At 28.5% G+C, this 24,623-nt stretch overlaps 2 protein-coding genes across 3 annotated transcripts in view; one reads left to right on the forward strand and one right to left on the reverse strand.

Moving 5' to 3' along the window:
- Window positions 1-2,808: 2,808 nt before the first annotated feature.
- On the reverse strand, window positions 2,809-7,053 carry LOC132939466 (eukaryotic translation initiation factor 3 subunit I-like). The gene is made up of 6 exons (XM_061006637.1): window positions 6,830-7,053; window positions 6,483-6,729; window positions 6,266-6,415; window positions 5,322-5,449; window positions 4,259-4,459; window positions 2,809-4,185 (listed from the first exon to the last, which is right to left on the reverse strand). The coding sequence occupies exons 1-6, from the start codon at window positions 6,830-6,832 to the stop codon at window positions 3,937-3,939; spliced, it is 978 nt and encodes a 325-aa protein (XP_060862620.1). The 5' UTR covers window positions 6,833-7,053; the 3' UTR covers window positions 2,809-3,936.
- An 8,334-nt stretch (window positions 7,054-15,387) lies between these two features.
- LOC132937994 (uncharacterized) overlaps window positions 15,388-24,623 on the forward strand; it is a 43,087-nt gene continuing 33,851 nt past the window's right edge. The window contains exon 1 of one of the 2 annotated variants that reach the window (XM_061004642.1): window positions 15,388-15,943. In XM_061004642.1, the coding sequence (XP_060860625.1) occupies window positions 15,836-15,943 (108 nt within the window). In that variant the 5' untranslated portion in view covers window positions 15,388-15,835. The remainder of the gene's footprint in view (window positions 15,944-24,623) is intronic. The other variant, XM_061004643.1, reaches the window with a different exon arrangement.

The following is a 24,623-nucleotide window of genomic DNA, read 5'->3' on the forward strand; positions in this document are numbered from 1 at the left end:
TTACATATAAACGACTTTATATTATTGTATAATTGTTCACTATACAAAAAATATACAGAATGTATCTTATGTCATTGTTGGCGGGGTTCTTTTTAACAATTATGGATCGATGATATGGAATTTCGTTAAAACGAAAAGACGTGTTTCTTTATTTTTAACAGGAAATTTTTTTTATAACATTTTCAAAATTTTTAAACACGCAGTTGTACGTGTACCAATAATAAAATCGACTCTATTTTTTTAAATGATAACCACTATAATTTTTGATGGATTCTGGTAAAGCTTATTTTCTGAACATTTTGACAGTCAAAATATGATCGATTTTGGTTCGCTATGTTATTAACTATGGTCCTCTAAAGTTTGGTATAATATGGATTAATACTTTTAACTGAAATACCTAATTTACAAGAGCTAAATAATTTTTTCTTTTAACTACCCTTTTATACACTTAAATAATTAAATCGGTAATCTAAAATGCTCAAAAAAAAAAAAAAAAAAACAATAACAAAATTGTTGGCAAACATAGTACATTATTTATAGTAATTTTTCGTAATATAAAATTGAGAACAATTTTAGTTTATAATTATTAATAATGATTTACCTACTATACCTACCTACTTAAATCATTTTTTTTTTTTTAAACTGTATTGGACGCGTTAAAAAAATATATTTTAGGGATAAAGATGGACCCCCAAAATCAATGGGCCCCGGGACCGTGCCCCCCTCCCCCCTCCCATAATCCGGGCTTGACCCTGTGCTGCCACCGTAGACATGCCTATGCTGTATTAGGTACCTATTCAATGTTCACCCGCAACTAAGTATTTGTGTTAAATAAAATTGTAGTTCAATATACTTTATTATTGTTCATAATTTTCTTGTAAATAAAAATATTAAAACAAATTTCTGAAAAACAAATTTATGTTAGGACGTATTCTTGATGATTAGGCATTGAATGCAATTGTAAGTACACTCGAAACCTACTATCTGGTAAAATGGTTTTTAAAATCAGTTTTTGGACTGCTCATCTCCTATTTTTTATTTTAATAATAATATAATATATATTCGTACAGATTTATACACAGTAAGCACAGACTAGATATAATATTTATACCTTAGTCCGCGACAGTAAGTATATGTGATAAAGGGAGAAGAAAAACACAAACAGAAGGTATATGATTCAATTATCAAATTTATGATAATCATAAAATTCAAAAAATTAATGACTGGCTTAAATTTGTGCAAATTCATTAAATCTATACCTACTATTATAGTATTGTATAAAAGGGAGTTGATAGTTACCGTTGTTGAGGGCAATCTCTGGAACTACTGAACCGATTTCGAAAATTCTTTCACCAAAAGAAAGCCACATTCTTTGTAAGTGTCATAGGCTAATTCAAAAAGGGAATTTATCATCCCCGATAGGTGCTCAAACAGGAATTTTGAGATTTACGATAGTAATTTTTGTTTATTAATGGTTGCTATGAGTTATAGGAGTTGAGAATAATATTTATTTATTATTATTCTTTTTTTAATTTGAATATTAATGGAGCGTCTCAATCTCATTCGTTTCAATCAGTAGAAGTTACGATCAGACAAGTACATCCACATGCGTGACGCCATCGCTACTGAAGGAGACGCGGCCAACATTGGTCGTTTGACCATTCTCTCAGCTACTCATGTTGTAATCCCCCACGCATGATGCATTCAATCACGAATTGCAACGGGAGCAAGACTATGATCGAGACGAGCTGGCTGAAAGAGTTGAACAAATGTGCCGAAAAAAAGAGCCAAACACCATCTTTCTCTTTTGTTTAACACAATGTCACAATCACAATTCAGTGGAAAACTATACCAATGATTATACCACTAAATAGTGTTATGGTGAAACTTATTTACTCGACGATGGTCGCATATTAATTGATCTAGGTGGTATTAAGAGTAATTCTTAATATTTTCTTAAATCCGGTCATATTTTTGACTCAAACCATCATATAATTATTGGTATAGTTTTCCACTGATTTGTGATTATGATAAACAAAAGAGGAAGATGGTGTTTGGCTATTTTGCTCATAATTAAAACACACTGGCACACTGCAACAAGTAAAATTTGGCGCTTCTAACTCAGTACCAAGGACTGTATGAATAGCATAAGCTTCATTTAAATATTTTCTACTTACCAACATAATATATTTTGAAAAAACAAGAAAATCAAATATAAAAATATTATTTATTCATTGGATTTTAGTACGGTTAGGTTAGGTTAGGATTTTGTATTAATTGATTATATTAATCCACCGTAGGTGGAATTAAGTAAAAACAACAAACTTGGTATAACTCTGATACTTTAAAGTTAAATCATACATTTACGTACAAACAGCACGGGGTTCACGATCTACCGCAGGTAGATTGCCTACCTGATAATATACTGCTGCGAATAAGAATTTTTATTCCAAGCAACAGAAAAGTTAAGATAAATCTAGAACATCATACACCGAGTATTAAATAAGGCATTGAACAAAGTTTGAGTCATATACAGTTTGTACATTTAATGGATAACAAAAGTAACAAAGGTGACTTATGCCCGGGCAACACCGTGAGGGACAGCTAGTATACAATAATCTTTGTTTACATTCAAATTTTGTTTAACACTTTGAGTGCCGGGCCAAAAATGACAAAACTGACCATTCTGACCAGGACATTATTTTGTATGTATCATTATCATTAAATGTGTGTATCATTATCAATACACACGGCACAAATAAACATATTAGTTGTGTATTAAAATTGATACACATGGCACTCAAAGTGTTAAAATAAATAAATACTGTTAATATATTTTTACATAAATATGAACACAAATATAGAATATATGTGCATAAGGACATTTACAAATTCATTTTTTCCAGTAAAGATTCCTATTTCCTTGTTCATAGCAAGTATGATGTTAGTCAATGAGAAATGATATTTAAACACAAATATTATAGGTACATGGTATTTTAAAAAATATCTTTACACACTATTCAATACTTTCAATTTGTAACATGCATCAGTTTTCCAAATTAACTGATAACAAATATAAAAGTATCGGTCAGACGTTACTTATTTTTCAACATGAATCGCCAAATAAATTGAGTGCCAGGGACATTTTGCAATAATTTATAATCCATGGGAAAAATTAATTATGATTTAATAGTTATTCTAAGGTCCAGTTGTACAGTCTACGGTTAAACTTCAATTATGCTTAATCAGCAGATAACAGATATTTAACCGGGCAAAGTCGGCCAATTAAATTCCGGTTAACTTTAATCGGAGATGGTACAACTGGCCCTTATGTGGTTCATGAAACACTCGTATTTGTTGTATCCCTATTACATGTGCATAACATACCAAATTACATTAACTTTTGCTAGTTTTAATATTACCATGAATTGACCAAATTATCTAACTTAAATGTATCAAACTAATAACAATATTTGTGCATTTTTGATACAGTAAATTTAAGCAAGTGTAAACATGTAAGTAAATTACAACAATTTAAAAATGCTTAAAACAAAATATTTAAATACTGTTACCCAAGTTTAATAATATCTAAATAATAAATTCACTCTAATATTAAAACCAACAAATTTTAGCATGAGCTGCTGAATGTTACACATTTTCTAAAGGGTGACAACAAATTTGTGTGGGGTGTCCTATAAACATTTAAATAATATATTTTTCTTAATCAGATAACTTTAAAATTAGAAGTTGATGTATATGGTAAAATACAACAGAAATTTATAAATAAAAGAAATTAAAATAACATAGAGCAATAATGTTTACCAAATGATAAGATTGAACAACATAGATTTGTAATAAGATAATTAGATAAACAATTGATTTTTTTGGAAGACATTTTTTTTTTTAAATTATTGACACTAACACTAGAATAAATAATCAATAATCAAATCTAAATTCTTTGTAAGACGGATCAAATGATTGTACCCTAATGAAACCATCCTCTCCACCTGTACTGAAACTTTCACCATCTGGATGGAATGCTAATGAATTTATGGGACCAAAATGACCTTTTACTCTTGCAAATTCTTCTTCAAAAATGACATGAAAGAATCTGGCATCGAATTTTCCTGCTTGTGCTGCTGTTGTTGTTACATCCATAGCATCTTGACCACCACCCAATACCACCTTAAAAAAATCACAAACAATATTGTTAAATTTCAATGTGAAACTTAACAAATTTCATAAAATATAAACTAACGTGATCATATATAGGTGAAAGTGAAGCACTGTTGACAGGACGTTCAGTCACATAGACTTTGTGGACTGACAAATCGTCAACATCAAATAACTTTGAAGTTTTGTCTTTTGATGCAGTAACGAACATAGTACCTTGTCGGTTTTTTTGCATGTCATTGATTGATCCTTGATGGTCTTTTACAGTTTCAATGCTTTTTCCAGTCTAAGATAAACAATAATATTATGTCAATTCTTAATAACACAGAAAATTCAAAACTTCAATTTTTTTCTGTCCTTAAAGTAAAAAATCACACATCATTGTAAAATCAATAAATTCTTTCGCTCTGCTCAGAATATAAAAGTTATAATACAGTTATATAAATTTGAAAAATAAATATGTCGAATATATTAATATACCCCTTGGCCCTTGAGATTCGAGTTGAGACACGACTGTACAATATAATAATATATTGAAACCTGTATCTAATGGACACAGTCACGGAATCAACAAAAGTGTCCGCTATTGTAGACAGGCTTTAATATAATTTACTGTAGTCACATTTACATACGTATCAAAAATATTTTACTTTTATGAAAATAGTAAATATAAATACATATTAAATATTAAATATATAGGTACACCGTACACACATACATTCATATAGTTAATATTACATGCATGATACATATTATACAATTATAAATATATGCAATTAATGTTATTGTTATCAGTGATATAGGAGTATGTAATCGGTTAGAATCCATGCCTTGATGTCGCGATCAGCGACCCTGTTGCGTATAGTATTGTATAATATACGGATGCAAATGATGCAATTAAATATGAGTTTGAACTAAAATTGTAATCCATTATGGAGGTATCGGGGAGAAATATTACTGTCTGTGTCTGTAATAGAAAAGTCAGTTATACAGGTTGAAATACATTGGAATACCTATATATTTTCTGGGTCTTCATAGTTTTGCCATTGAGAGAGGTGTCCATTATATACAGATCACAGCCCACAGGTGTAAGTTAAGTCAGGTTTCACTATAAATAATAATATCTGTTTCCTATAGACTTTACATACTCTCAAATCCCATTGAGTAATAGCACCATCTTCATGTCCAGTAATGATTGTATGGTCCAATGTACCCCAAATTAAAGAAGTCACTTTGGAATCTGGCACAGTCATTCTCAAAATTGGGGCACTGCTTTCTATAACATAATGATTAAATATATATATTATGTTTATTTAATAAATACATTTAAATAAAGTTAAATACAGTATATTTTAGATAATATAGTTAAGTTAAGTTCTAATTATTTTCATATCACAAGCAATATATTTGAATGATCAACAAATAAGGACATAATTACTTTGAATACATTTAAATGAAAAAATAATTGAAAATATAAATTATTTTTTTAAATACCAAGTATAAATCCTTTATTATTATTATTTTTTTTTATTTATCTTTTAAAAAAAACATCGGCTTCTATGGCCATTGGTTTGACATTCACTTAAAATTAGTTTACAAAGGTATGTTGAACTTAAGGTATGATATTGTATGGCTTAAATTAAGTTATATAGCTGAATTTCTTTTATAAATTGTAGGATGTTGGTGATTTATTTAGGGTCAGGTCCAAAATTCTTTAATATATAAGTCATGAACCTATTTACTATTTGCATATTCAGTTTATGCTCAAAAAATATTCACAAAAAGCAGGACTTCTCTAGTGATCTACTCAACATTATGTTTTTTGTTATAAATTGCAACCATGTAAATCTAAAATAATTCATTTTTAAATTGTTTAATCTTATTGCTTTACTTTTATATATTACATGTTATTAAGTGTAAATATACCTAATTGTTTCAAACCTTATGTGCCATAATAAATTTATAATTATTGAATTAGTTAGAGTAAATCAATAAATTCTCAACTTTATATAAAAAATTATAAATTTTTTAATTTAATTGTTATAGTTAATAGGTTCAAATGTTATATGTTTAATTGGTAAAAGCTACTTACTAAAAGCTTCGTCATCTCGAGCATCAACTATAAATATTTCACAATCTTGTTTCATAGCTTGATCTGTTGAGTAGCTGGCAAGATCAGCTGAGTAACTGAAAGAGCATGTACGCACAGCTGAATTACTACTAATATTACCAATCTCCACACCTGCAAATACATTTTAAAATTATTTACCTACTTTTAAGCTATTAAATTAAAGTTCCAATATCATTACCAGTAGCAACATCCCAAAGCCTTAAGGTGTTGTCAGCAGCACCGGACAAAAATTTAGTGGTTTTCCAATCGACGTCAATACACCATACAGCTCCAGTATGGCCAATGTATGTACCAAGACGCTCTCCGTTCAAAGAATACCAAACGTTTGGTGTTACGTCCTTAGCAGACGAGAACAATAAATCACCCTCTCTGTTGTATTTAATTTGAGTAATGGCACGCTCGTGCCCTTGTAACATTAAAGGTTTCTATATAACAAAATAATAAACATAAGGAAAAAATATTTAAAATTAATGTCTTTTTAAAGACAATGGAAGTTAAAGCAATGAGTGCCGAATAGTAACTTACCATGGTGAACGGGTGAAGTGATTTTTGATGATTATATTTAATAAAATAAAAAAAATAATAGTTAAAATATTTATAACTGTAAAGCCGGGCTCACACTGTACACAGATCACAGCTACGTCGTCTGCCGATTTCGAAATTCGTGTAATGTACAACTAGTGTCCGAAAATTGAGCTCGTCCCATATTTGAAAATTTCCCGGTAGGGTAGATTATGGTTAGTAAATGATAACATGATAACAACGGCCAATCAGAATACGATAAGATCACACGACTCGACATACGACGTATCGACCAAACGTGCGATATTTTAAATATCGATATAAAAACATTAAAAACCCATTATCATCGATCACGATAAATATCGTAATTTTAGTATCGATAAAAATCGAAAAACTCCCTGATTCGACTTATTAAACTGAGCTGAGTCGAATGATACGAGCAATGACTCAGTAGAATGAGTTGAAATTCCCATCCCTAGTTATTACCTTAAGCGGAGGCCAAGTAATGTGATCGGGGGCCAAGTAATGTGATAAACGTGCGGCTCCCATGTAGTGGTTCAAACACACTAAAAAAAAAGTTATTACCTTAAGGAGACCAAACTCGTACGGTCGCCCGCATGGAAAAACGTACCATATAATGACGGGATAGTCGAATTGCACTTATTACCTAAAAAGAAATGATCGAATTGCACTCGGGTAAAAAACAGGTACTGGTTGAACTGCACTCGTTCAAAAAAAGGAGTTAAAATTTCAGGTCACTGTGGACGTTTACTTTTATTATTATAATAATATTTGACGATTTAAAAAAAGAATAAATATATATATATATATATATATATATATATATATATTATTACTACAAAAATTATCAAAATTAGTTTAAAAAAAAAATTATAATAAAGACAATAATAATATTTGATGATTTAATATATGTATATATAATATTATATTAACATAATGGACAATGGTATGCATAAAACAATCATTTTTAACTACGCCAATAATTAAAATCATTGTCAGTCCTTAGCCTGTAAGTGGTAAGGGAAATGAGTGTATTATAAACGTTTAACCACTTCAAATGTATGATATTTTTGTTGGAATACCTTTTTTGAGCCCAAGTGCTCAGTTCGACCACTACCATTTTTAAACCCAAGTGCAGTTCGACTAACATAAGTGTAATTCGACCATACCCCGTAATGAGTAACACGATTAAACGGCTACAGGCTGCGCTGCGTACGCTAGGGTTGCTACCGCCATTTAAGATATTATATTATTATTATATGATACTAGCTGATCCCGTTTACTTCGTTGCCCGTTATAATATGTTCCAACTTTATATGACTAAAACTTTGTTCAATACGTTATTTAATATTCGGTGTATGGTGTTCAAAACTTATCTTGACTTTAACGTTGCCCGGAATAAAAATTCTGATTCGCAGCGGTATATTAGCAGGTACGCAATCTACCTGCGGTAGATCGCGGACCACGTGCTGTTTGTACGTAAGTGTATGATTTAACTCTAGAGTATCATAGTTATACCAAGTTAGTCATTTTTACTTAATTCCATCTACGGTGGATTAATATAATCAATTAATACAAAATCCTAACCCAACCCTACTAAAATCCGATGTTATAAAAAACAAATTTAACCCTTTTTAAATTAGCCTATCTTATTCTCAGAGGTCTATCACAAAATACACAAAATTTCATTTTGATATATAAATATATTGACAAAAAATAATAATACAAATCAACAAACATGCCCGAGGGCTAGCATATTATAATACACTATTATTATTTTAAACTGCAACAATATACTACATTTTTTATTATATAGTTTATTTTTTCCTGGACGGATGGCGCCATTGTTGTACTTTTGACATCTGGATGTCATCTTTGGACATTCCTACTTTTCTTGGTGGATTTAGACGAATGCTATTGAGATAGAAACCTTCTCCATGATATACTCGTTTAAAAAAAAATCAAGAAGATCTGATAAGTAGTTCCAGAGTTTACCCTGTATAAAGATTTTCATTTCACATTTATATAGTTAGATATAGATTGACAAGAAATAATAATACAAATCAACAAACTCGCCTGATTAACCAATAACAGAAAATATAATATAAACTAAATAATTATAATAATTGTTTGAATTATTTATTGTTTGAATGTTATTTATTTTCAGCCAGCGACTATTTCTTACTAAAAAAGGTATAGGTATACGATTTACACATTTTTTTAAATTAAAATTAAAAAATTCACACAATATATCTTTATAAATTGTAACCTATGTGTTATTCTGATGTATAAGCTATATTATTGTAAAGTTTCATTAAAATCCATTCAGTAGTTTTTACGTGAAAGAGTAACAAACATACTCACAAACTTTCGCGTTTATAATATTAGTAGGATATTATTTAATATGATATATTTTAAATCGTGGTTGCTACTTTAACCTGTGTAGTATAGGAATTATTCATGTTTTTTTGCGTTTTTTGGAAAATATATGCATTATTTTGGACCATGACCCTCATTAGATTGTATAGCTTGTAGGTACGATAACGCATTTATACATGTTCATATTATTATGTGTATATTTCATAAACATTATTTTTATTTTTGTGTAAATAATTAAATTATACAATCCGTTAACACTAGGTATACCAAGTTATTTGATATTTTTGTTCACATCAAGTTTGAGCCCGATACACCACATATTACCTATGTGTTTTCTTGAACAATCGTTTCATAGTATAAGCATTAATTAAACTAAGTTGTTTACAGTTTTGGTTCATAAATAATACATTTATCATGAGAAAAAATGTCAATGGGGGGAGGGTTAAACCCCAACCCTCCCTGGCTACGCTACTGGAAATAGATATTAGGTTATAGGTATTAAGTATTATTAAAATATAATAATATGAATGAAAAATATTTATTCATAATACATACCTAGGTGGCTTGCAAAAACAATAAATAATAGATATTATACCTATATTAATAAATTAATCAGGCGGACAGAGTGGTCGAGCGGATTGCGACGCACACCAGCCCCGGTTCGAACCCGGCAGCGGGTGGCATTTTTCTTCAGGCAAGTCACGATGTCCGGTATGGCCCACTAGAAATATTTGCCAAACACAAAAAAAAAACACACGTGTTTACAAACCTACAATTTCTCCCCTATAAACAAAAAAACCAACAGCTAATGACCATAGTTGCCGGGTTTCATGATCAATTAAAAAATAATCAGATAACGAAATTAATTATAATACGATGTAGATACAAATAATATATTTGTTTTTAAATATTAATATTATGTAGCATTATAGTTTTACATAGTTTTAATTATTGTATATAATACGAGTCACGAGATACGTATAATCCAGAAAGTTATACCTAGTAACTAGTAAGTAGTAGGTAATACCTAATTAAATTGTATAAGTATAATTAATAAATTAGTAGGTTTAAGCCATATGTGGTTATAGGTATACCTACCTAGCGTTTTAGCTAATACGAATAATGAATCATCAGCGGTTTAATAATTCATTATTTAGATTATTATATTATGTTTAGTCAATTTATTACAATCCAACGAAAATATATTATTTTTACTGTTACGCAGACAATTAAATTAGTTTTTATTGTGATATACATACTTATTGTTTTATAATTATTAGCTCTATCGCTTAGCGTTCAGATATTCGTGTATTTTTTTTATTCTGTGATTGTATAGGTATGCACTATGCACGTGTTAATTGATGATGTATTATTACAACTTTATCACTTACCTACGTGCTATTTTTCTAATTAAATTTAATAATTTATCAGTAATAATATTTTTGAAGCAAGCACCTTCTCACATTGCAGCCAGATAACTTGTTTTACGAATTTTATTGCATATAGATGGTTTTAAAATGCATATTTTTGCATATTTTGTGATTTTTTTTATGTGTATTGCATATTTTTGTATTTTACAGAAGTGTTTTCACTCATTTGTTTCCGGAGTATTCCGGACGGGGTCGACATTAAGAAAAAACTATTAATTCGATGTAAAATCCGCGATTTTGTTTCATATAAAAAAATATGAAGAAAAATCGTGAAATATAATACAACTATTACAACTATTAACACGTAAGAATGTAAGATACACGTATTTCCGCTGCTCTTAATTTAATTATTAATTAAAATGCATTTTTGTTTGCATATTTTTGCATATTTTAAGTGCATATTTGGGTGATAATCAGTGCATAAATGTATGCATATATCATACTTTTTAGTGCATATTAATGAGAATTTTATACAATATAATATTATAATGTGAGATATCACGTTTTGTTGTTTTGGAACAGAAAATTCGCTCCAATAATCAAAATTGAGAGTGGGATACTAAATTTGTTCTGTTAATACCACGAATTAAAATATACTGGATACCCAACGACGACACATGATAAGGAGCTCTTAAATCACAGATTTCTATAAAGTACTAGTAGCGAACTCCCACTAGGAATTGAAGCTTCAAAGTCGTTTGGCAATTGTATGGTATTTTATTTGACAAATAAGATTAATAATTATGATTCATCTTGTATTGCGTTTTATTATGTCTAAGCCTGTTTTAAAATGTATATATATATATTTTATATAAATCATTTTACATTTACTATTTTATTTTACCATTAAAAACGTTATTATTCCTAATACATTTTGTAGGTATATAATGAATGAAAGTGAGCTTCACTTGTAATTTGTAACAATGTAAATTGTATAGGAGTTATTTATGTAGTGTAGTATAGAAGTCTGTGTCCTAAACTGACTTTTAAAAAGTGTAAAGGTATACTTGCGCTTCAAGAAGTTAAATATATTATGTATAGGTATACTATAATGGATTGAATATTTAAAAATATAATATATAATATAAAAATATAATGTAATGATTTTTTTAAAGCATTTAAGCATCAATTAAATACGTAAATAATTTATAATTTGTATTTCAGATTTGACATTAAATTATTTTGGAAAAGTTGCCACTAATATGATAACAAGCCCTAGGTGTAGTTTGCAACAGCTGTTCTGGCAAGTCAGTTTGGGTCCCAGAAAATTAGTTATTTATAGTCGTTGGGTATCCGGTGTATTTCAATTCATGGTTAATTCTTTGGAGATCAAAATAAAAAATAAAAAATTCCATATACTTTACTAAATAATTGGGAAAAACTTATAAAATACAGTGGGAAAACACTATGAATAATTAGATGCGCATCCACTCGCTTTGAATGGTTTTTTATTTACATTGACTTATATAAATTACCTACATACTTAATGAGTAGGTATTATGTATCTACTACTAGTTCCTACCTAATGACAAGTTACACTCAATACATATACCTAATTATACAGCAGAAACTAGTTCCTATACATTTTTTTATGTTTAAGTATAATTATTATAGCATATGTAATTTATTTTGAAAACTATTTAGAAATTAGAATGAATTTATTTTAATTTGGTACGACGTTTTTAATATAACGTAAAATGCAAAAAATAAGATTTTCTTAATTATACATTATGTTATTAGTTTTGAGGACATAAAATATACCTACTGTTTAAGTAAATTAACTAAACAAGTTTTACATAATATACAAAACGAATACTATCATAAATTATATGTACCTTATAATTTTATTATAGCTAATTAAGCTAACAAAATCAGATATAGGTTGGCACTTGTTAATTACCTTTTAGACATTAGACGAGCATGATATGCGTACTTACCTACTTGCAAAGATTGCCAGATAAATTATTATGGATTTTTTTATTCGACCCTCGACTAAAATATGTATATTTTTTAATCACTTAAACATATTACAAGTGTAGGTAACACACACGAAATTAGAATTTGAGATTTTTTTTATATAGTACTTTATGCGAATATCAGATATTGAGATATCATTGAGATTTAAAAATAATATTTTCAACATAGGAAATCGAAAAAAAAAATTATTTAATTGAATTTAAATTAGACAAAACCTAACTAAACATTTATATTTTAATAAACGTGATTGGTAGTCTAATTTACTGTTTTAACTTAATTTATAACCACTACAAAAACACTCCGTCATACTCCGTGTACAAAAAACGCTAACTATATTTAAATAATGGCTCTTAAAGTTGTGACATAGTTTTATAGCTAGCTAAGTTTTTGAACTATAGATATCATTTATATTAAAATAATCTGCTAAAAAATTTAACCTAGCTTGGCGACATTAAAACACGTCTTGATTACACTACCTATTTCAATGATAGTAGACTATATTATTATTATGTAGTATGTACTCATTATATGTTATAGTATTTTTAAATTTTTAACTGAAGTCGCCAAGCTAGATTAAATTTATCAGCAGATTATCTTCACATAAATGATATCTATAGTTAAAAGACTACCTATAAAATTATATAATTACTTTAAGAGCTATTTTTTTTATATTTAGCGTTTTTTTTTTTACATGGAGTATGGCAGAGTATTTTGTTGGGATATCACTATTTTTTTGTTGGTATTTTAATATTTCGGTGACATATTGGTTTTACAATGTTGTTTTTTTTAAAATTATTTTTTAAAATAAGTTTATATGTTTATAAATGGTGGCCATTGGTTGCAAATTATAATTGTAATAGTAGAAATTAGTATTTTTGTTGTATATTGGTTGCCATAGGTGTCGGATGATGCATTGGAATGCGGGCGGCGGGGAATATAATTAACTAATAAAATGTTTAAAATACGCTACAATAGTTTTAAGTTAAATTAGCTAATAAAACTGTTGATATTGTTCAAAATAATTTGAAAACTACGCCATGCACTTCTACGTAAAATTTCCAATTAGATGATAGTATTTTCAAACTTTATTATTTAAATACGAATTTGCTATGCTTTCTCAAAAATTTTTTTTCGTGAATCGTGTTCCTTGTTGTTATTGTCCGGCAGTTTAGCATGTGTCTTGCCTATGTGTGTATTTTAAGGCGCTTTTTTCTTTTTATACTTGGTTCGACACTGTCGGGTCGTTAGATACCTAATTATAATTATTAAAATCATATTATAATATTTTCGTTTAGGCACTGTTCTTAAATATTGTTCTCATACTTTGCAATGCATCAGTTGATTCAGTAGTCGGTTATATTATATGCTGACATTTTTATAGTATATAATTTAAATTGAATGAAGTACAAAATCAATTATTACTATTCATGTTACTATAAGTCTATAACCATTGATATAATCAATACTATGACTATGAAATTTCTATGATTGGTATTAAACATTTTTTTTTCATATATAAAAATATTTTTTAAATATTATTCTTTATTTATACATCTATATGTATAGTAACACTCCCCCTCCCTTTTGCCAAGTAAAAATTAAATTTTACAGTGAACCTATACTGTTACTGTACATGGTACATCAGAACGTTTTGTCACGTAAATGTGGGTTTACGTATTACTCAATACCGGCAATACCCATAGGTCATAGTAATATATTTGTATTATATATACCTACTAAATTATAGCCTATTATTAATTACTTATTAGTTATTAGGTATTGTCTTGTCCTATAGGTCGTAGGATATAAAAGTATTAATATGTTTGTGTGCCATAGTCCACAGTACTATTGTAGCATGTCATTGCACTATTGCAGACTGCAGTGACGTATTTCACTCGCACCGCAGGATGCTCGTTTAAGATAGGTAGTTTTACAAATAGTATATTTTGTTTCTTATTTATGATGTATAGCCTATAGGTACCTACATAATGTGTCATAAAAATGAATAATCGAGGTTTACGGTGTTTGACACAGCACTTATTACTTAATACCTACAACCTACTTACACATATTATATAGAATATATATTATGCAGATTATGTTTGAAGCAAATGTTTAAAATAATAATTGTTTATTAATTTTTTGTAATTTTACTCGATGTTATAAATTGTAACTATTTGCAGACCTACAGTTTTCGTCTTTTCGTATAGGTAGGTACCTAGTTTATTATAATTTTCGCTCGACAAAGAGCCGTCTTTAGTGGTCAGCTATATAATACCTATCACCCAACATCCGGCACCTATTGTGGCTTCGACTATAGGTTCACTTATGTAATATAGGTACATATAATATATCGATTTGTAATATTTAATATTCGTCATTATATACTTATATATTATTATAATATTATGTACTCAAATCTGTCGTGCATATATTATAATATTTCTATGTCCTATACGGCCATAATGTACGCTCAACGAGTGCATGGTACCAGCGTTTCACACATGTAATATTGTACACAGTATCGTTTCCGCCACTTTCCGGTTTCGCGAAACGAGTTCGTAAAGTTGTGGCGCTCGTGTCAGATGTGGTTTTTATTTTCGTACCAAGTATTTATTACTATTATTATTATTATTATTATTATTATCAATTAAATCGATGGGCGACGTCGCACCGCCGGGAAGCCACCGATACCATCGCCCGCGGAGGGAGAGCTACGCGGCGGCAGTCGCGAACAGCTGATCATACGCACGCGCCGCAGCCGCCGCTCGTGCGACGGCGGGCAGTCAGTCGTCGTCGCGCCGTATTGACGTTTGTGTTGGCGACCGCGACCCGGTCGAAACCGCGGCTGTTCATTATAATTTAACTCATTTGACTGCAATAATCATTTTTGAAACGTTTTAAACAGTACTTACCGTTTATTATTTTTACTAGTGGGCCACCACACAATTTTATACACTCGAATTGTTTACATATTTTATTTTATTGGATACGATTGCGTTTATCTTTATTTGTTATTATCGTTTTTAAATTATTCGAATTTTTTACTTATAGAAATATCAGCGACCACTGTTCGTTACACAATATATTATATCAACACGTTTCGTCGTCGACGGGAATTATTTTGTTGTTCGTGTATACCACATAAGCGTTTACATATTATTATCATAGAACGACGACCGGCGGTTATGTGCGATCCGATATGAGTTCGCCAAAGTCGTCGGACAGGAAATCGGGTAGGAAACAGTCGTTTTCGCACCAACGGTCCTCCAACGAGGACATCTATCAGCAGGACGAGTACGACACTCCGGTAAGCGAGTTATTGCTGTTATAGTGTTATTATCATTGCATGTTAACAATGGCATCCTAATTCCTGTAATAATAATACATTTCTGTAAATAACATGGGAGTTATTTACACCTATAAGTAGTTTAATAGTCGATAAAGCTATAGTTAAATAGTATAATATGTAAGAGTTAAAAATGTGCGATGATTTTTCGATGTGTGTGCAAACACTGAAAACTGCAATACATAGTCTGTTTATATATTGCACTCGCGACGGTCGATAATCATGACACGCCACAAAGTTGTCTATATTTAGGTGTAGATAAAGCGTTGATAACTTATCAATTTTATTATTGTTGTATTATGACGTTCTGTACGAATTGTTGCATTTCGGGCTCACAGCTGACAATTCCGATTCTTACCGAAATAATATTTCAACGACTAGAGTTGTCATAATAATAGTTATAATAATATTATGTATTATTAACTATCAATATGTATCAAGTATTGTAGGTCTACATTTATAATAGCCGTATAGGCAGGTGTTTGAAAACGTGAACATTAATAATAATATTATGCTGTTTTTATTAATGCAGTATGCAGTATGCCATTATACCTAAGTAAGCTACGTTTAATTGTTTATACTTAATACCTATTATATTATTCGGGTATTGAGGAATCGACAATAGACATAGTTTTATATACTAACATAGATTTTCACCTGAATACATAATTTAAATACTATATGGTATATCATATGACATATATAGGTATGCATGTTAAATAAGGTTTCAAATGTGTTTAATTGTAAACGTATATTTACTGTCGGGCTAATTTTGAAATTGTTTCATTTGTATTAAGTAATTTCAAGGAAAGTTTATTAATTAATTATGCCGAAAATATAAAAAATAAAATATCTGAGCTATTGAAAACTTTTATCATCTATATCTGATAAAATGGAGTCTGACGATTTAAATTGAGAGAGTAATAAAATGCCCCGTAAAATGCATAAACAATAATATTATTATCAGCTATATTATGATTTATGATGAACAATGCATCAATGCAGATAATATATAACTTGTATTACAATGTATACCTAATACCGAGTATATAATACACGTTCAGTTTCATAACTTGTTGGTAAGTATTCAAAAACAATAATTATTGGTACATTTAATAGAATGAGTAAATAAAAAAATAGTTTTAATCTAGTGCTGTGCCTTTTAATTTCCTAGTCATAATTTATTGTGTACTTAAATTAAAAATTATGCAATTTTTATTGGTTTATAGTTTTATCATTTATGTTACAATGAAAAAGTTGCGAATAGTATGTAGAACTATAAAATTCATCTTTAGGCTAAAATTTGTCATTGTCTTAACAATGACTAATATGTTATTATTATTTTTTATAAAATATTGTTATCAATTGTAAAATTGATATCATAATGTTTTGTAATAATATATCAAATGAAAAAAATACTGAAATAAGGCTTTATTATTTTTGTGGTAGACTAAAATATAGAGTGTACTGCCACATGCCCACATGTAGTCATATAGAGTTTGAGATTAATAAAGGGGTGGCCAGCAAGTAATTTTACATAATATAGTATGCACCCTGTGTATGACTCATTGTTTTGGTTTACTATAGACACCATTACAAATTCACATTATTTTAGACGTCAATAATATTATTGCATAACACGCACAACTTAAATCATACATATAATATGTATATTGCGAGGCATATTGTATATATATAGCTCATAGCAGTAAGGTATTAGAATACAGAAATTATATACCTAGTACAATAAAATGTATTATCCTCCGTTTATTGCAGCACTCGTAAATAATCAAAGATTATTCTAATACCTAACTAAAATAAATATTATTAATTTTAAAAATCAGTCGATATTAAAGTAAATAGATTTTATTTATAAGTACCTACCTTAAATTATATTTTATTAGCACAATTAATAACTAGGTAGGAAAACGTATTTTTCAAATATTTTAACAAGAAATTAATTTTATATTTATATCTTAAGTAGTTTTTTTCAGTATTAGACTTATTGAAAATTCCTAGTTTTAAATGAGTAATTATAATGGGAACTATAATTTACAATAAGACGTGTACTCGAAATAACATATTATTTTATCATCTTTGATTTTGAAGTAGTGATATTTGATTATTTTTGGAGTATCCTATTTTGTGTTGGTGTAAATAAAAATTGAGATAAAAATTAATTAAAATTAATTATTAATATAGTACAGGTATGCTTAGTACATTTTAAATAATTCCAAAAAGGTTGTGTTAGGCCTAGGTATACTATAATGAGTAGTTTATTACAAATTGTTTTTTTCATAGTGTATGTTGACGTTCAGCAGACGTGTGTTCATTAAAAACAAAAATTTCAAAATAAAAATATTTGTCACCGTAACCTAACCAAATATCGTTTTTTTTTTTTTTTTTGATAATCAGAGATATATTTTTTAATACTTTAGATTTTTTTATGTCTATTATATCTTTATTAGCATTTTATTTGTTAATGGTTAATCAATTTGAAGTTAATTGTATAATATATATACATATATGTATTATGTATTATAAATTGTAATCTATGACATTTAACGTTATCCAAATTATTGTAGTTTATGTACTTAGTTTAAATTATAGTTTCATTCAAGGTCATAATCACACTTTTTCATTTCTGAAGTAATTTGATATCTAAGTATAAAATATTTATGTTGAATTGATCATATTGAATACTACAGTTAAGCAGATAGTTGTATGAATGTAAAAACCTTTATGAATATCATGTATTAAATATAAATAATAAATACAAACATTTGTTATGATAAAATTGAACATTTTAATTAAAATGTCTATTTAATATTCTTAAATCTTAATAAGCAATAATTAAAATTAATATTTGCACCTATTAAAGTCTTAAAATCTTTTAAAATATATTTTAAGATGAATCTGGAAGTAAACGAAGTCTAGAATCTTAATATCTTATGTACGATCTTATTAACTGAATATACAATTCTTCAAAGTATAAAATTAAAAAATATTAGTACATAATATGAAAACATAAATACGAAATATTCAGAAGTCTGTTCAGTGTTCAGATATCTAGAGTCTAGACAACAGAGCATAGACGCATTAATAAGACGTCCCGCATGCTCTATCGCTGCTTGCACATGCGTTTAACATTGTAAATGTACGTACCGGACTCTTATTATACAATTTAATATTAATTAATACTAGAGAAAATGTCACAGATTTTTTCATAATTTTATTTTTTTATGAGTTATTATAAGAAGCGGGGATCTTTAAAAATTCAAATTTATATAACTCGTTTTAACATAAACTTAATGGAAAAAAGGTGGGGAAGTGGGTTCGCTCTGCTGTACAGTAGGTTACAAGTGGGTCACTATGATGGATCGTGTTAAATTTTAATTCAATGATATAATATCATTGTATAAGAAAAACGATTCTGAGCGAAGATGGTCAGTCAGCCTATGACGAGGCCTATGATATTACTAATTATAGGTATTTGCAGATGATATTCTTTTGAGTAAAGTAATTTATATATAACCTATTTACGTGGAACCTTATTTTAAATTATCAATCCTTAGCTATAAAAGTTGAAAATTTTATTACAAAATAATTATTAAATTTTAAATTTGATATATGTTGTCAAAATTTGAACTTTAATTGCTTATAAAAATTGTGCTTATGTATTTCTAATATTTTTCAACTGCTATATAGTAACAAATAACAATATATTAGGATCGTATTAAATTTTATGTACAAAATACTTATTATGTGATTTGTTCTTACAATTTATGTTTTTCATATACCTAAAATCTAAACAATAATACATTTATACGTTTCTTTGTAACAACTCTGGTTTGTAACTCAATTATTGAGGTTTACAATAAGACATTTATTCAAAGTTGAGGTATATATAACAAAATAATAAGTTCTCCATAGTGTATTAGTAACTTTTATTATACTGACTTTTATCTTGTACCTTATAAAATCACTACTGCCATGCTTTAGTTTCTATGTAAAGGTATAAAATACATATTTCTTACAAGAAGTAATAACTATTTTAAATTATGAAACTTCGGTGTAATGTATGGTTTAATAGTAATAATTTTGTCTCAAAAAGTATTAGTTCTTGAAAATATTTTTTTTTCACCTACATAGTTTGAAGTCATTATAAGGCACCACATTTTGAAATAAAAATATATTTTTCCTATTTTTATCGTTATAATTATTAAGTTTTTACTTTTTTAAATGATTACATAGTTATAATTATCAAATTATGAAAAAGACATTTTTTTTAAAAATTTCTATAGGTACGTAAAAATCAAATTTAAAATGGCAGTTTATTAGTTAAACGTAGTATTTATGTTTTTATGAGCAGAGTGATAGACCATTTTGTGTGGTTTATTGAAGCTTCTGTGCAGATAGACCACCACTCTACCGCTGTATGTGTGGTAAGGATTTGTAGCTAAAAATTCCTGGAGGTTACCCATCCGGGAGCTAGCAACACCGGCCGATACGTATACTCAGAGCATTTCCGCAGTTGAGTGTACGGACCGGCGCCACACCAAGCCACTATATTACAATTTATAACTAATTACTCGTTATTTTTTCGTAATTTATTACTCATTCCATTTTTGATTTTATATTCTGAGTGGAGCCAACATCGCTGTCCGCGTCTTAGAATTAAATTAATTTATTTTACAATGATGTGTTTTTTTATTTTTTGTCCGAAAACGCTTTTTCTAGTAAATAAAATGCTCCAATCATCAACTTGGAGGGAGGTTTCTGATTACAAATTGGATCCAGTTGGTGGGTAAAATGTATTCCTTAGTATTTTTGAAAATAATCGGGAAAAACAGAAAAAATACGAATACATATTTGTAAAAACGGATAAAATGGATTCATAGGTATTCATATTCTGTTTAATTAAATCTGGTTAAATACCTAAATCATAGGTCAGGTAATGTTTGTATAATAAAATGCCACAACATAAAAATAGAGAGCTACCGAGGAATGACTAGTGAGTACTGAGAAACCTTGATTTGCTTATTTTCGGTTATGTTTGTGGGAAAATTAAGTTCTTTTAGTCAATTGGCAAAATGACACACCCATATGTATTTATTTGTATTTTGTATGTACTTTCACTTACTTTGACGATCGTCTCTAACACGCAATTGACGAAGCAATTAACAATATGCCAAGGACTTCGTGGATTTTTGCTCATTGTTGTACTGGATTGTTTTCTTATATCTTATAGTGCTAAATGCTGTGTAATTGACGGTTTATTATTTTTTTTTTCTCGCCAAATGCTTCTCAACTACGTTTGTCGTAGTTTATTTTGACAACATAAGAAACTTTTTTCCTAACGGAAATATTCAAACTATGTAAAAAAACGTCTTAGTAAATATTATAATGATATACCTAAATACCTAATTAATACAAGTTTAAATATGAATTGGTTTTTAATTTGCTTTAAGTAAAAAATAAAAACTGTACAATTATTGTTGTTAACCATGGGCTGAAATACTGTGTAGTGTTTATTTTACATGATAAATAAATCAGTTTTAGATTCTGAGCGAAGCGATGAATGTATTGATTTTACAATGATGTGTGTGTTTTTTTTTATTTTTCATTAATTTTTTAATTTTTTAAAATTTTTGTGTCTGTCATCACCCTTTAGGACGGTAAAAGTTTTTGGATTTTCTTCAACAGTAACTTTTCTGATAGGAAAGTGAATCTAGTTGGTACTTTGGGGGGGTCAAAAGTAAAAAGGTGGATAAGTGGTTGTCGCTCTGCTGTACAGTAGGTTACAAGTGGGTTACTGTAATGGATGGTGTTAAATTTGAATTCAATAATATAATATCATAGAAAAACGATTCTGAGCGAAAACGGTCAGTCAGCCTATGATATTACCAAGTACCTATATTTGATGATATTATTGTGAATAAAGTAATTTATATATAACCTATTTACGTGGAGCCTTGTAAATTTTCAATCCTTAGCCATACAAGTTAAACATTTTATACATTTTTAACTACAAAATAATTAATAGATTGTAAATTTGATAAATGTCGTCAAAATTTGAACTTTAAATGCTTATAAAAAAAAATTGTACCTATGTATTTTTAATATTTTTCAAGTGCTATTAGAACGATATATCAGCAGCCTTATATTAAATTTTCACGCTTTTTTATACCCAACAAATAAAATTTTATTGATATTTATAGAAAAAAAACTAAAAAAATTGAAAATTGACAATGTCCGTAAACAGCTCAAAAAGAGTCAAAATATTTTCAAAATTTTATCGTGTATAGAAAATGGTAATATAAACATTCAGTGAAATTTTCAAGTATCTATTCGTTTTTTAATTACAATAAAATAAGAAAATTGTTACATGAGAAATCGAGTAAATATCAAATGTTGTAAAAATATAAATTTCAGACGCTCATAAAAATTTAATTTAAGTTTCTTCTAGACATTTTTTTTTTGATAAAGGTAGACAAACTTATGAGTAATCTTATATTACATTTTAAAATCTTAGATTTAAAAAGAAAAATTTTTATGAATTCTCAACTCAAAATAGTTTGCTAATTTTCGTGATTTTTCCGTATTTTGTCAAAATTTGAACTTTAAATGCTTATAAATAAAAACTGTGACTAAGGATTTTTAATTTTTTTTCACCTGCCTTTGAAACAATAACCTAGGAGCCTTCTATTAAATTTTCAAGCTTTTTTACTCAACAGATAAAATTTTATTGATATTTATAGAAAAAAAAACTAAAAAAATTGAAAACTGACAATGTCCGTAAACAGCTCAAGAGTCAAAATATTTTGTAAATTTTATGGTGTATAGAAAATGCTAATATAAACATTCAGTCAAAATTTCATGTCCCTACGGTCATTTGTTTTAGAGTTACACCAAAAACCAAAATCGATTTTCTCAAAAACAGATTTTGCGTAAAAATTCCCGTTTTTCCTTAATTTTACTTTTGTTTTTCACGTCGCTTGTGAAAATTATTGGGAAATTTTTACTTTTGACCCCCCAAAGTTCCAACTATATTCACTTTCCTATCAGAAAAGTTACTGTTGAAGTAAATCCAAGCACTTTTACTGTCCTAAAAGGTGATGACAGACACAAAATAAAAAGAAAAATAAAAAAAAAAACACACATCATTGTAAAATTAATACATTCATCGCTTCGCTCAGAATCTAAAATTTCTCAACATCGTTTGATGAAAAATGCATTTATTAGTTAAGTTGCAAATTTAGTGAGCGGGAAGGAGACAGAAACGATTGTTTAAGGAAAGAAGTTTACTTGGGTAGACCTGAACACTATTGGTAAGACGTTGGTCTTTAGTCATACCCAAGCAGCGGAGTACAGTTGAAAAAAGTTCATTAAAAAATACGAGGCAGAAATTTTTTCTGATGAAAAGTAAAGTGAAGGTGCAATGACATGTGGATTTGGATTAATTTATTTTCATACATCATTCCATTATCCAAGGAAGGTGAAATATTCTCGAATGAGTGAGAAAGCAGTGTCGGGATCATTAGCTTATATCTTAATCATCGGAAAAGTCACTAATAAGTGTAGTAGGTTGGTATAGTCAGATATGAAGATATAAACAAACGAGGAGCCGGTGACTGCACCTTGAGATTTTAAAATATAAATATATTTATTATTTACCTACTCACAATGCATTTTAAAACAATTATTTACATATTTAATAGTTTTAACTAAAAAACGAATTTATAAGCACACAGAATTATCAAAATACGTAGTTTTTAATGTACTTTAAGTAAATATTATAATAGGTTCTGAGTGGAGCGAGGAAACTAGTAATTTACAATGGTGTTTATTTTTTATTTTTTTTTTCCTGTATACAAAATTTTTACCAGAAAGAGTGTTTCGATTTCAACATATAGTACTTCATATTTTAAAAAATTGGATCAAGTTGGTACTTTAGAGAGGGCATTTTTCGATTTTCTCTATATTTATTTAATGCCACGGGAAAAACCACCGACAAATTACGAAAAACAGCTAAAAATGGGATTTTAATTTCTAATGCTTTGCTTATCTCCATAGAAACGAATAAAAAATAATAACATTATAATATCATTCAACTTACAGGATATAATAAATAATAACAATATAAAATATCCAGACTGACAAACCGTCTCCGCTCAGAATCGGTTTTCTTATACAATGATATTATATCATTGCATTCAAGTTTAATACAGTCCATTATACATTGACCCACTTGTAACCTACTATACAGTAAAGTTACATCCACTTACCCGCTTTTTAGATTCTGAGTGAAACGATGAATGTATTGATTTTACAATGATGTGTGTTTTTTTTTTTTTTTTTTTTTTTTATTTTTTTATTTTTGTGTCTGTGTACACGATAAGTAGTCGAAATAATGCTTCGATTTTCGACTTCAGTATCTTGTTCGATGGGAAAGTGAATATCGTTGGTGCATTGGGGAGGTCAAAATTTTAATTTCCCAGTAGTTTTCAAAAGCGATGTGAAAAACAAAAGAAAAATTAAGGAAAAACGGGAATTTTTACGCAAAATCGATTTTTAACAAAATCGATTTTGGTTATTGGTGTAACTCTAAAACAAATGACCGTAGATGCATGAAATTTTC

The sequence above is a fragment of the Metopolophium dirhodum genome, chromosome 2, assembly GCF_019925205.1.
Source record: "Metopolophium dirhodum isolate CAU chromosome 2, ASM1992520v1, whole genome shotgun sequence".
Lineage (NCBI taxonomy): Eukaryota > Metazoa > Arthropoda > Insecta > Hemiptera > Aphididae > Metopolophium > Metopolophium dirhodum.